Source organism: Myotis lucifugus, unplaced genomic scaffold (assembly GCF_000147115.1).
Source record: "Myotis lucifugus unplaced genomic scaffold, Myoluc2.0 scaffold_466, whole genome shotgun sequence".
NCBI classification, from domain to species: domain Eukaryota; kingdom Metazoa; phylum Chordata; class Mammalia; order Chiroptera; family Vespertilionidae; genus Myotis; species Myotis lucifugus.
Genome location: NW_005871514.1, coordinates 277650 through 292495, shown reverse-complemented (window position 1 = coordinate 292495; position 14846 = coordinate 277650). Strand labels below are relative to the sequence as shown.

The following is a 14846-nucleotide window of genomic DNA, read 5'->3' as shown; positions in this document are numbered from 1 at the left end:
TGTCTGGGCATGTATTTGTGGAGGAACCCAAATAAAGAATTGAGCACAAGTAGTGTATCTCCGATGTGATTCCAGGAAACACTGGTTAGGGGTTGGGGACGGGAGACAAGGCAGGGAAGCAGCTGATAAAGGGTACGTTACCTGCCATTGTGAGCCTTGAAGCCTTAATTCCATTGCGGAATTCTGGAACCTGTTACAGGAAACATGCCTCAGAGATATCTCACTCAAAAGGCAAGGGAGCTATACCAACTCCCATCCATCAGTAGTTGAGGACTACGTGTGTGTGTGTGTGTGTGTGTGTGTGTGTGTGTGTGTGTGTGTTACTATGTTTGAGGACAGAGCAAGAAGGAGCAGGTAGCAAATGATGGGAGATGGAAGTGAGGCCAGAAGGAGTCAGGGCAGGGCTCCCACAGCCTCTGCTGCCCCCAAGCAGACACCTTTGGTCCTTTCTACCAGCACAGTGAGGGCCCTGATGGCATGAGGGTCCTGGACGACAGAGGAGGGCACTGGTGATTGATGATACTGTGCTAGGCCTGTTGAGTATCCTATTATGATGAGTCCATTATCATATCATGATGACTGTGACATTGGGCCTACGAGTTATCACAGGATGTCACTGAGTATTTCACTTATGTTCAAAATTGTGAGAACCCAGAAAAAGTGGGTGGTTGTTTTTCTTCAGGAAAACAACAAAAACTAGCAGGTGGCTCAGACACTGGCGCATGAAAGGCCTCCTGTAGCCATGTCTAAACAGTGCAAATCTGAGGCTCTGTTTTCACAGGGATTTGATGTGGTTGGTGGGATTTTTCAACACTCACCCTGTTACTTTGACAGCATCTCTAATTTTTCTCAAATGAATCCCCATCTATACTCATTGCGAGAAATGACCTTTTGTCACAGTATTCTTCATCCGCTCCCAATTTCCCCAAGTGAGAACCCAAATAAGAGGAGCTGTCGCTTAGGGCTGATCCTACTTATCGAAACCATTAGTGAGCATCATCCAAGAAGTACCTAAGCAGTGTTCCTTCAAAGTGTGGCCCTGAGGACCCCTGCACAAAAGACTGGGGAACTTGTTAAAAAGTGGCTTCCTGGGCTCCATCAAATACTCACTGAGTCTGAATCTCTGAGCCTGGGAGCAGGATATCTGTCTCTTTAGGAACAACCTCGGTGATTGTAATGCATGACCAAGGCCTGTGATTCTCAAATTTTGCTATGCTTTAGAGCAGGGGTCCTCAAACTTTTTAAACAGGGGGCCAGTTCACTGTCCCTCAGACCGTTGGAGGGCTGGACTATAGTTTAAAAAAACACAAAACTATGAACAAATTCCTATGCACACTGCACATATCTTATTTTGAAGTATCTCTTTAGGAACAACCTCGGTGATTGTAATGCATGACCAAGACCTGTGATTCTCAAATTTTGCTACACATTAGAGTCACCAAAGGAGCATTTAACCACCACCCCACTCCCCACCCATCTGTGGCACTCCCAGTGCGTAATCCCCAAGACCAACTAAATCTGAATCCCGGAGCGAGATCTGGTCATCGAGATGATTTGAAACTCCCCGGGTGATTCCAGTGTGCAGCCCATTTGAGAACAGTGACCTGGCCTATGGCTAATAGAGATGACACTGTTTAAATGGTGGACTGTGAAGCTGGAGTCTCTAACCTTTAATGAATTTTTTAAAAAACAAGCCCTACTGGCCTTAGAAATGTTATCTATAACTACCAATTTACACAGAAGGAAACTGAATTCTATAAAATAAAAATTGTTACCAAACCGCTGATTAAACTGAGGTTTCTTTTTCTTTATTCAATATAACATTCTTGAATTTTCAGCGCCAATACCCAATCAATGTTACAGTGGTTCTCAACCTGTGGGTCGCAACCCCTTTGGCAGTCGAACGACCCTTTCACAGGGGTTGCCTAAGACCATCCTGCATATCAGATATTTACATTATGATTCATAACAGTAGCAACATTACAGTTATGAAGTAGCAATGAAAATAATTTTATGGTTGGGTCACAACATGAGGAACTGTATTTAAAGGACCAGAAGGTTGAGAACCACTGGTTTAATAGAACATCTCTGATGAGGAATCAGATGCATGTGACCCAATTGTACCATCATCCCTCTTGCCTGACTTGGAGTTTGTATATGACCTTACACTATACTCTTTTTTCTTTAATTCCTAAAAACATTTCAATATTTCAATTTCCTGACCAGCCTTTTTATAAACAACCAAAGCAAAACTTATTGGGGGGGGGGGGGAGAAGGAGGGCAAAAATGTAAATAAATAAATACCCAAACAAGAATTAAAATTCTTCCAAACCACATTTTTTTAAACCACAGGCTTTTAATAAGTAAAAGAGTTACATACAAAACTTTGTCTCTATACACGCATCGTACAAGATTGAAGTACTTTTGACTTATCTCAACATTTGCAAGTTTATGAAAACATTGCCATCTGTAATAGGCACATTTGGGGACTTGTAAGTATATATATTACCACAGCTTTGTACATTTCCCCCCATAAGAAAATAAAAAAGTAACTCTGGTTTATTGATTCACTTTATTTTTTGAGATCGTGTGCAATAGAACACTATAGGGCAAGTCTCAGGAACCGTTATTTTATTTGCTTCCAGGATATTTGGTTTTGCAGAAAATTGCTAAAGTACGTGAAATAGCTTCGGTTATTTCCCTTCACTTCAGTGCACCCCACCTTACCTTCAGATGAAGACAGTCCCACTCCCAGGGAAGGGTGAGGCCGATACAAACTTGGTTCTCCAGATGTATGCTCTAGTCACATGAGAAACCCAATGAAATCAGTTTCATACAATCAAATGTACCGAGGAGCCATAACCGGGTTTGGGTTGGTAATAGAGCTTTCAACTTAAGGTTTTAAAAAATTAATATGAAGTGGGGGAAAATAAAGCCGCCTTTTTAAGGGAAAAGCATAGGTTTCCTTGGCTGCTTGCTAAATTGCAAAGGTAATTCAATTGCACTGAAATCAAAGTATGTTTAGTCCGATTTTCCCTGGAGCCAAGAATCGTTCGCTTCCTGTGTTACACATTCTCATTTATTCTTTGTGCTTTAAAACTCCCCCATCAAAATGACTAAATATTCAAGGTAACAGAGCCTGCGTTCTTTCTATACCTTAAGTTTGGCCTAGTGCGAAGGAAACCATAACCTGGGACATTGCTTGAAACAATCCCCAAGCAGACAGTGCAAAGCAATTTTGAATGTGTTCAGTTCAGCCTGAAGTGACTCCTTTCTGAAAACATTTCCCGTTTTGGGCTCCCTCTCCTCCAGGGGATGAGAGCGCTGATCTGTGGGGCATAGGCCTGTAACCTGGTGCGGCCCATTTTGGAGACTCCCAGCAGGGTATGCTCCTGGTGAGATTCAAAAGTTGCTCCAGTTATTTGTCATTTTATTCTAGAGCAGTGGTTCTCAACCTTCTGGCCCTTTAAATACAGTTCCTCATGTTGTGACCCAACCATAAAATTATTTTTGTTGCTACTTCATAACTGTAATGTTGCTACTGTTATGAATCGTAATGTAAATATCTGATATGCAGGATGGTCTTAGACGACCCCTGTGAAAGGGTCCTTCGACCGCCAAAGGGGTCTCGACCCACAGGTTGAGAACCGCTGTTCTAGCGTCTCATGTGGTATCATAAAAATATATATACTTGATCTCTGTCTCAGGTTCCTGGCACAGAACTTCTCAAACCCTTGGAATTTACTGCCTTTTGTATGCTAATGAGATGACTTATGGTTGAGGGGTATCACTAGATAGCTTCAGAATGGGGCTGGTTGTCACACAAACCACAGGCTTTTAGCACATAATTAGATTAAAGATTTTAGCTCCACCCCTCAACCTCCAGGGAAAGGGAGGGGCTGGAGATTGAGGTTAATCACCAATGGCCAACAATTTCATCCAAATTGCCTACCTAATGAAACCTCTGTAAAAAAGCCCTAAATGATGAAGTTTGGGATCTCACCAGTGGTGAACACATTGACGTGTTGGGAGGGGGCACACCTGGAGAAGGCATGGAAGTTCAGGGCCACCCTCATCCCATCCCTAGCCCTATACATCTCTCACTTGGCTTTTAGTGTCTGAATTGAATTGAATTGAATTGAATTGTTAGATACCTAGTTGGTGTCAGAATTGGTGTGAAAAAATGGAAACACCATGTTTATTCTCTCCCTCATCTTCCTCCTCTTCTGATTTTCTAGGTGATGGGGCCTGTGTTAGTTAAGGTCCAGTTAAGAAAACAGAAACCACTCCAAATATTTTAAAGGGGGATTTAAATCAAGGTGGGTCACAGCTGCTCTGCTTCTGGTTACTTAATCCAGCCTGATCATGTCTGTGTCTGCAAGGGAAGAGGGGTACATCACCTCCTGGGTACGCATGCAGGGTGTGCAGCTGGGTTTTCCATCCTAGAGATCATTGAGTTCCTGGGTTATTGCAGGAAGAGGGAGACAAGCTTCTTCTTCAACTCTGGAGTGGTTCTCCTTGGGCGCAGAGCCTCACTCTGTGTACCACAGTCTCTCCTGAGGAGCAGGTCTAGCCTCTCTCACTCACTATTGGGATAGACAGCACTCAGAGCTCTCATTATCCTAGTTTACATGGCTTCCTGGGCTTTCCTCTCCAACCAAACAGTTACCCCAGTTACAAAGCAAAGCCTCGCATTCGGTATCTGTGCACACAGGCAGGTGTGTTTGGGAACAAGGAAGTGGAGGCATTGCCTGTACAATGAGCCAGGCCCAGCTCAGCCAACAACAACAAATTACACAGATAATTAACTGAGACACGTGTGAAAGTGAAAATAAATCTCAAGCCCATTGTCTCCATCATAAATATGTTTCTATACCTATTTCCTCCCTATTCCCTTGCCCCTCTGCTCCCTCCAAAAGAAAGGGTTGGTCACTCGGCCCTGTTTATAGTGCCCACGGCCCTGGCCCTCAACCCTAGAATGCATAAGCTAGAGGCTGAATGTTGCTTCAAGTTCTGGTACAATGCAGGTCACCAGAAATTTGGGGAGGTTCCATGATTCACAGAGCCAGTGGCCTTTTATTAGTTATCTATTGATATGTAATAAAGTCCTCCGTAAGTCTGCATCTTAAAAGAAACATTATTTTCCACAGTTTTAAGGATCAGGAATTCAGGAGTGGCTTAGTATGGTGATTCTGGCTCTAGGGGCTGCAGTCAACCTGTTGTCTCGAGCACCAGGTGTCTGGGGCTAGCAGATCGGCTCCCTAGCTCACTCACCTGGTGTTGGCAGGCCTTGGTTCCTCCCAGGCTGTTGGGATGAGGGCTTCATGGGCCTCTCCACAGGGGCTCCCTGAGTGCTCAAAACACATGGCAACTGGCTTTTCCCAGCGCCGAGAGGTAGATCCCAGGGATCAACGAGGGAGAGAGAACCCAAGAGAGCAGCTGCTGTGTCTTCTGTAATCTAGTTCCATAAGTGGCATGCCATCACTTCTGCATGGTCACACAGATCAACCCTGGTACAAAGTAGGAGGGGACTACACGAGAGTGTGAATACTATGAGGTGGGAATCATTGTGAGCCACACTGGAAGCTGGCAACTCTATCTTCTTAGACCTCCTACCTCGCTTTATCAAAGACTAAATATCAAAAGGAGGTGGTCCTAGCCTCGCTAATTATCAAGCAGTGATGGCTTTCTAATTCAGCTCCTGTTCCCTTGCTTCTCTAAGGCACTGTGAACTGGAGGGCTGACTGACATTCTGGAGTCCCATGGAAATACCATCAAATGCTATTAAACTCCTCCCCTTCTACTTATAACACTTGGGTAGTCAGGGTAGATCAAGTGAGTACATTCACAGAATTTGGGAGCCAAGCACTGTAATAGAAGGTTGAGCTCTCTTGTGTATCATTGGTTTGGGGTTTTAAAATAAGTTTAGATTTTTTTCTTGGCCTGCATTAGAAATACCTTTTGGGACATTAACATTAGATTGTGGAAGTGGCTGCCCATATAATAAGTCTCAGCTGGGTAACCTCACTCCAAATATTGAGGGCAGGGCTCTCGCCTGGGCCAGAGCAAATGCAATTTTAAAAGGAGCCCTTTAATCTTTGGGTAGAAGAGCTTTTGCTATCACAACTCCTCCTCTCTCATCTCAAAAACTTATTCTTAAATGCTGCTCAGGATTTTTTCTTTTCTTCTTCATGGGAGCTGATGCTGCAGAAAAACTGGTGGAGGAAAGGGATTTGGGTGCTGCCTTTGGGGTAATAAAATCAACCAAGCCCTGGGGGACCCAAAGAACAACATTTTAGAGAGTGGGGAGGTCCCAATGCGTTTCACTAGGTTTTGAAGCCTGCGTTAGGCACAGGTTTTGTAGTTTAAGTTGGGCTTCTGCAGGGCTTAGGAAGGAAGCAAGTGGTAAAGATCACTGTGTTCATTGGGCTTCTACGATGTTAAAAATATTTTCATCACAAATGTTTATCGTGTGATTTATAATACACAATCTCCATGTTTTGGTGGCTCAAGGATTTTTCTTTCAGACTTCATGTTCATAACGGATTAAACTAAGTGCTCTGCTCATCAAAGTCACTCAAGGGCCCTGGCTGGTAAATGGTCCACCATTTAGCAGAAGGAAAGAGGGCTCTGGAGAGTCAGGCACCGGGTGTTAAATGTTCACCCACAAATAGACACACATTTCCCATCATTGCTACTCACAATTCTCTAGCTGAATTATGCAATAAGACCCCACCCAACCACAAGAGAGCAGGAAATAGAGTCCTTTTCTGTACCTGGGATGGGGAAGATGGGCATTTGATGGATAGCATTATTGGTGATCCCCACTGGCATCCCAGTGGAGCTGAAATGCAGATTTTCTCTTCTCTTTTGCTTTCTTGTCTACCTTAATCCCCCCAGATAGCACTTCCTCTGTGTTAGTGTCGACAGCTGGCAGCAGCAATGTGGGGCTGGAGACTGTAATAGCACTGTGTCTGGAAACATCACTCCTGTTTAGAAAATGCTATTGTTGTAACTAAATGGTATGAGTCTAGGCTTGGTGCTATGACTTCCATATGTCCTCCTACCCTTTGGAACTTTGGAAAAGTGGAACAGATGAGACTCGAAGTTGGAATGATTTCAGCAGTGCAGGTGCAGAAATGATTCTATGCACTCTGGTGGAAGACTTCGCGATTGCTGCTGTTGGAGAGGGACCACTTTACCCAGGCTGCCTGGTGCCAGGTATTTCAGTGTGAAGTCAAGGTCACAGCAGGAAACAGGATGCAACTCTGATGGTTCAAAGGAAGAGGATTAAGGGAATCAGCAGGGTTGTTGCAGATTCCCTGGTAATAAGGATATTACCAGGTTTCTGTTGTCCTGGGAACAGCAGAAACCTGGTAATACCCTTAACTAATAAGAAGATAAAACAAAAAGGAAAAAGTGCTATCTTAGTGCAGTGAGAGCTAGAACTGGGAGAAAGGGCTACTAGACAAAATCTGTAGTTATTCAAGTACACAGTCACTGCCAGAAATGTGTCCCAAAGCAGGGAGGAAGCGGGAAGAAATATTTTCAACCTGCCAATCTCCTATTAATGGCTCTCATTGGCTGAATAGGACAAGAAACCAATTAGTGAGGGAGTGCCAATAATACGGTTCCCAGGGACCAGCCTCCCAGGGCAGAGAGAAGGGCAAGGATCTGAGAAAGGTGAGGGGGAGAGGGAGGGGTGCTCAGGGAAGTAAACACATCAGCACAGTCAGGCTGTCTCTAGCTAGGACTGGGCAGAATGAGAAAATTACAATGAGACTTCTGATCTCCAATTTCTCTAGGACTTTAATTTCCCCAAGGGAAGAGAGATTTTATTTTCTCCATGATAACCAAGAAAGAGTTTGTACTAGAACTTAAATATCTCTGAGAGAATTTAATAAGGGAGATTCATATGGTTTCAATTTGGGACATTTTTTATATCGTATGTATTATACATATGCTACTCACTTGTATAATGCTCTGGTGAACAACATCTACACTAATAAAAGAGAAACATGGTAATTAGCGTACGACCGCTACCCTTCCCATTGGCTAATCAGCATATCCTTATGCAAATTAACTGTCAGCCAAGATGGCGGCCGGCAGCCATGCACTGAAGCTAGCAGGGAGGCTTGCTTGCTTCAGTGACTGCGGACTCCAACGTTCCCCGCCTAACTTGCTGGCCTCTCAGCTGCAACTCTAAGCAACTATGTACTATGTTGCAAATAAGAAGCTAAACAAAACCCCAGAAACCAGCCGGACTGAAAGCCAGCCGGACCGCAACATTGTATCGATGTTTTCAGCAGCGAGGCCTCAGAGCTAAAGCTGGCCCAGAATAAAAAAAAAAAGAAAAAAAAAGAAAACAAGGAGCGGTTGGGAGCTTCAGTCACTCACCAGCCGGAAAACAGCCCTCAGCCCCTCAGCCAGCCTGGCCAGGCACCCCAGTGGGGACCCCCACCCTGATCCAGGACACCCTTCAGGGCAAACCAGCCGGCCCCCACCTGTGCACCAGGCCTCTATTCTAATAGTAAAAGGGTAATATGCCTCCCAGCACCGGGATCAGTGGAGCAGCGAGGCTCCCGGCACCCGGATCAGCGTGACAGGGGGCAGCGCCCAAACCCCCTGATCACCCTGTGGCTCCTGTGTGTGACAGGGGGCGGGGCCACAACCTCCCCATCCGCCCTGCTCTGTTCATGACAGGGGAAGGCGCCCCAACCCCCTGATCAGCCCTGCTCTGTGCCTGATAGGGGGGAGCTCCCCAATCCCCTGATTGCCCTGCGGCTCTGTGTGTGACAGAGTGCAGCACGCCAACCCCCTGATCGGCCCTGCTCTGTGTGTGACAGGGTGCAGCGCCCCAACCCCTGCCCCCCCCCACGTGCCCTGCTCTGTGTGTGACGGGGTAGAGCCATAACCTCTCCATCGGCCCTGCCCCGAGTGTGACAGTGGCGGCGCCCCAACCCCCTGATCAGCCCTGCTCTGTGGGTGATAGAGGGTGGCGCCCCAACCCCCCTCCACGGGCCTTGCTCTGTGTGTGACAGGGTAGAGCCATAACCTCCCCATTGACCCTGCCCTGAGTGTGACAGGGTGCAGCGCCCCAACCCCCTGATCCACCCTGCTGTGTGTGTGACAGGGGGCGATGCCCCAACTCCCCTATCGGCCCTACTCTGTGAGTGACAGGGGGGAGCTCCTCAACCCCCTGATGGGCCCTGCTCTGTGCGTGACAGGGGGGAGCTCCCCAACCCCCTGATTGACCCTGCTCTGTGTGTAACAGGGTACGGAGCCCCAACCCCCCTAATGGGCCCTGCTCTGTGAGTGACAGGGGGCAGCGTCCCAACCCCCTGATGGGCCCTGCTCTGTGAGTGACAGGGGGCAGCACCCCCACCCCCTTATCGGCCCTGCTCTGTGCGTGACAGGGGGTGGCGCTGCAACCTCCCCATCGACCCTGCCTTGAGTGTGACAGGGGCGGTGCCCCAACCCCCCAATCGGCCCTACCCTGAGCGTGACTGAGGGTGGCATCGCAACCTCCCGATCCACCCTGCTCTGTGCATGACGGGGCGGCACCCAAACTCCCCAATCGGCCCTGCTCTGAGCCTGACCAGGGGCTGCACCTAGGGATTGGACATGCCCTCTGCCACCCGGGAGCAGGCCTAAGCCAGCAGGTCATTATCTCCCGAGGGGTCCCAGACTGCGAGAGGCCACAGGCCAGGCTGGGGGAACCCCCTCCCCACCCCCCCCCGAGTGCACAAATTTTTGTGCACCGGGCCTCTAGTCCTATATAATAAAGTGTCCGGTCATCAGGTCATCAAGTCATCCGGTCAATCAATCAAAGTGTTATATGCTAATGATATGGTAAGGTGCTCAACCGCTCACTATGATGTGCACTGATCACCAGGGGGCAGATGCTCTGACTGGTAGGTTAGCTTGCTGCTGGGGTCCGGCCAATTGGGACTGAGCGAGATGGGCTGGACATGCCCTGGAGCCCTCCCGTGGTCCCTCCCTGGTGGGCCAACCTCCTGCATCCCTCCCTGACCCCGAGTGTGCACCGGTGGGGTCCCTCGACCTGGCCTGTGCCCTCTTGCAATCTGGGACCCCTCGAGGGATGTTAGAGAGCCAGTTTTAGCCCGATCCCACTCAATGCAGGAGCTGCCCCCTGGTGGTCAGTGTGCTCCCACAGGGGGAGTGCCGCTCAGCCAGAAGCTGGGCTCATGGCTGGCAAGTGCGGTGGCGGTGGTGGGGGCCTCTCCTGCCTCCGCAGCAGCACTAAGGATGTCCAACTGCCAGACATTCCCCAAGGGCTCCCGGACTGCGAGAGGACACAGGCTGAGCTGAGAACCTCTCCCTCCCACCCCCACCCCCCACCCCTGACAACTGCACAGATTTCATGCACTGGGCCTCTAGTTTTTCTATAAGACTAGGAAATATTTAGGTTGAGAAATAAAATAGGGGGTCAATATTTGGTAAGCCTGTGACCTTGAACTAAATGTCTTCTTCTGTCCATTTTAGAAGTTTCTAGAGTCAGCAGTGGAACTACCCATTTCTCTGGTCCCAGGAATTTATAAAAATTACTGGTAAATGTTAGGGGATAGCCTCAAGGGTTTCCCTTGATGATTGATGGTCTCCTTCACTGAAGGGGGTTATGTCCTTCTTGGTTGGCCATAAATTTGAGTAAAGACCTTAAACTTTTTTTTTTAATTGACCTTTATTGAAAGCATTCAAGCATCATAGCCTGAGGAAGTATTTTCAGTTCAGTTTGTCAAAATACTTCAGTTTTCCAGCTGGATCCGGAATTATTGTTTCACTACCAGGTTTCCAGCCAGCAGGGCAGACTTCTCCATGTTTAGCGGTGTACTGGAATGCTTGGACCAAACGCAGTGTCTCATCCACCGATCTACCCACAGGAAGGTCATTCAGAGTCATCTGTCTTAGGATCCCCTTGTCATCGATAATGAAGAGACCTCTAAGACTGTGGCCCGAGTCTTCCAGATACACGCCATAGTCCTTTGCGATCTGATGGGTCAAATCTGAAAGAAGTGGAATCTTTATTGGCCCAAGTCCTCCTTGCCTTCTAGGGGTGTTAATCCAGGCCAAGTGGGCGAACTGTGAATCGACAGAGCATGCCACCACTTCCGTGTTTATGGATCTGAATTCTTCAATTCTATCACTGAAGGCGATAATTTCAGTTGGACACACAAAAGTGAAATCAAGTGGGTAGAAGAAGAAAACCAGGTATTTTCCACGATAATCAGTTAACTTGAGCTCCTTAAAGTCTCCATTTATCACAGCGGTTCCTTCCCAATAAGGTGCTGGCTTGGAAACCATAACATTGTCTGCCAGCTCTCCACTTTCCACGGGCAGGTTGATAGCAGTCCTCTGACGAGCAAGCTCTCCCTGCTCCCATTCTTCTCCTTCCCTGGCCTCCTGTTCCACGTGCAAGGGGAGTGGGGCACTGGGAGTTCGGGTCTGAGTCCCAGGAATTCGGCTCAGGCCTCTGCTGCGAGATCGGCTTCGGTGATCCATGCTGATTGATTGATTGTTGAACAAACAGCCACTCAGCCTCAGTGAATTCTAGGCCCTATGCTGGGCCTCTAAGTTTGGGAGAGGAAGCTTGGGCAGAGAGATATTTCCTGACACCTCTACTCTGGGCTGAGCTGAGGTGCCCCAGTTGGCAGAAGGGGTTGCCCACCAAGTGGGCCCCAGTGAGCTTCCTGCCCACTGGAGAGAGTGGCCAGATAGGCCAGCTCCCAGGCACCAACTCTGTGCCCCTCAGTTCCACCGGAACCCCTTGGCAGCTGACATTCTGGGTAGCAGTTTGCTCTGAATCCTTCTGTCCAATGATATTTCCTGAGTGCCCGCCTCTGCAGGCAGGCATTGTGCTGTCACAGTGGCAGTCACAGGAAGCTGGGGCAGGGGCCCTGCCCCCAAAGCCCTCACCATCCAGCTCAGGACCATAATCTTGAGCCCACTGGCCACCACATCACAAAGGGGTAAACGTAAAGGAGAAAGCACTTTCACCAATCAACCCGCCCCTTCCTGACTCCCACTCACCACCCAGAGAGGACCTGCTGGCCAGCCAGATTGCTGCGATATGGATCGGGTCTCATTTACTAGTTGGGGCAGAGCTAAGCCTCCCGGGGGCTTCCTGACTCAGGGTATTGATTCTGTCAGTTAGAATGAGAGAAAGCTTCCCAGTCCGTATTGTGTGGGCGACTTCACAAATTTCTTTCTCCTTGCATTTGAAGCTCTGCTCTCTCTTTTCCTAAACATGTTGGTTACTGATCTGACTTTTGAGTTTGGGAGGTAGGTAGCAACCCTGCATAAGCCTCAGATCCAAGGTTTAACTCAAGTCTTATGCATAATTAGGAGCTCTGTGTTGAGAGCTACATGTCATTAACCTGGTGAGTAATACACACACTTAAGTGTAATTCTGCTTTCATTTCTTGTCAATGTGTCCTTTGTGTACTGGGGGGCTGGGAAACGGACATTCAGTATTGCTTGTCCAGCACTGTTTTCCTCTCCAACTATCATTTTCCTTTGGTAAGAGTACTTTCCTTTTGAAAAATTCTCCTTCCCTACTCCAATCATGCAGTTTGAGTGGGAGGCTGTCAATTATAGGCTATGGTTGCACAGGTGACCCAAAAGAGACCAATCAAGGCACCTGATCCCTTGACAACAGTAATCATTGGCCCTGCATTAGTCATATGTCCATCTTCTGAAAGTGTCATTCCTTATTGTTGTGTAACTGAATCTTTATTGAGAAGAGCTTTTTCCTTTCTGGTAGTGATGTTTGCAAGAGATGAGCATAAAGCAGTTAGGAGCCATGCCCTCCACCAGTGGGAGAAAGTCAGTCTTCCATAGGAGAGAATGAATTTGACACTTAAAGCAATGGAGAAAAGCAGCAAGGACATTCCAGAGAAATCATGTCATCCTGCTTCCAATCTTGCCCAGCTATACCTATGCCCTTCCTGAAATCAGTAACATTTACTTTTTGTCTAGGGCAGAAGTTGGCAAACTCATTAGTCAACAGAGCCAAATATCAACAGTACAACGATTGAAATTTCTTTTGAGAGCCAAATTTTTTAAACTTAAACTATATAGGTAGGTACATTGTTATTAACTTAATTAGGGTACTCCTAAGGCTTAGGAAGAGCCACACTCAAGGGGCCAAAGAGCCACATGTGGCTCGTGAGCCGCAGTTTGCCAACCACTGGTCTAGGGTAATTGGATTTGTGTCTCACCCAAGAAAGTCCTGACTGGTTTAAGTAGGGGATTGTTACGGGGGGATGTGTAGGCAATGTTGGGTCCCTGACCATCATACCACCTCCAACCTGCATCTTTAACATTATAGATTAGGTAAGGTAGTGGCCAAAAGGGTCAAATCCCCTAAAGAAATTGGAGGATGCTTCCCTCTAAAGCAGATCAGGGGCTGTTGAAGTCATAGGTTCCGGAACACAAAAAGCACCATGCACAGTTTAAGCAGCTTCAAAGAACATAGAACTATAGTGAAAGGAAATCCTGCAGCATGCAGACTACCTTGTAAGCCATGCTATAGCACTTGAACTTTATCCCACAGGCATGGGGAGCCACAGTGCAGTTGCCATCGACGAACCCTGACCTCTAGATCAGTGGTTCTCAACCTTCCTAATGCCGCGACCCTTTAATACAGTTCCTCATGTTGTGGTGACCCCCAACCATAAAATTATTTTTGTTGCTACTTCATAAATGTAATTTTACTACTGTTATGAATCATAATGTAAATATCTGATGTGCAGGATGTATTTTCATTGTTACAAATGGAACATAATTAAAGCATAGGGATTAATCACAAAAACAATATGTAATTATATATGTGTTTTCCGATGGTCTTAGGCGACCCCTGTGAAAGGGTTGTTCGACCCCAAAAAGGGTCGCGACCCACAGGTTGAGAACCGCTACTCTAGATTCAAATCTGATTTGATTCAGGTTGGCACTGTATGTTAGGTGGTAAAGAAGAGAGATTAGAGGTTAAAAATAAGCTCAACAGTTCTTTTTTTAAAAAAATATATTTTATTGGTTTTTTACAGAGAGGAAGGGAGAGGGATAGAGAGTTAGAAACATTGATGAGAGAGAAACATCAATCAGCTGCCTCCTGCACACCCCCTACTGGGGATGTGCCCACAACCAAGGTACATGCCCTTGACTGGAATCGAACCTGGGACCCTTCAGTCTGCAGGCTAACGCTCCATCCACTGAGCCAAACAAGTTAGGGCAAAAAAATAAGCTCAACAGTTCTTGAAGCAGAACCTAAGGTCATTGCTGGTCCCTAGAAGTCTGAGGCATAGATAATGGGACGGGGCTAGTCAGTAGTGACCTTGGGCCACGTTGCCGGGCCTCATTGATCCTCCTCAGTCTTCTCATCTGTGAAATGACATTTCTTATTCAGCCCGTGCTCGGTTCTCTGAGAAACCTTTACAGACTCATGTGCTGACCGACACCGCCATCTAGTGAGAGCCTTTGGAAATCATCTCACAGGATCACCCCCACTGCTTCTGTGCCTCCATCAACCTAGGAGGCAGGGACACCCCATCCTCTCTGCCTGGTGCCTCAGTGATTGTCTCTCTTAAATTCAGGTCCTTCCACTGCCATGCATATGGACACAACTCCCTACATGGGAATAAGCTCTAACACGCACAAGCTATGCTCACTTACCAGCCTCATTGGCCCTCTTCATAATCAGCACCCATAAACATAGATGGCAATACTGTCAGCACATGGCATTCCTCTCGATCCTTCACTCTCTGCTTTAAATGACCTCAGCCCCCGCATATTCTTCCCCAATTATTTTGAGAACTGTCACTTCCAGTTGA

At 47.3% G+C, this 14846-nt stretch overlaps 1 protein-coding gene across 1 annotated transcript; it reads right to left on the bottom strand.

The window, feature by feature from the left end:
* Positions 1-10702: 10702 nt before the first annotated feature.
* Positions 10703-11323, bottom strand: LOC102436108 (peroxiredoxin-4). The gene has a single exon (XM_006103182.1). It carries the CDS (start codon positions 11320-11322, stop codon positions 10744-10746), a length of 579 nt encoding a protein of 192 aa, XP_006103244.1. The 5' UTR covers position 11323; the 3' UTR covers positions 10703-10743.
* Between the last annotated feature and the right edge of the window lie 3523 nt (positions 11324-14846).

What these genes read in the sequence shown, in the direction of transcription:
- LOC102436108 (XM_006103182.1), bottom strand. Translation starts at nt 11,322, where the DNA reads ATGGTTTCCAAGCCAGCACCTTATTGGGAAGGAACCGCTGTGATAAAT.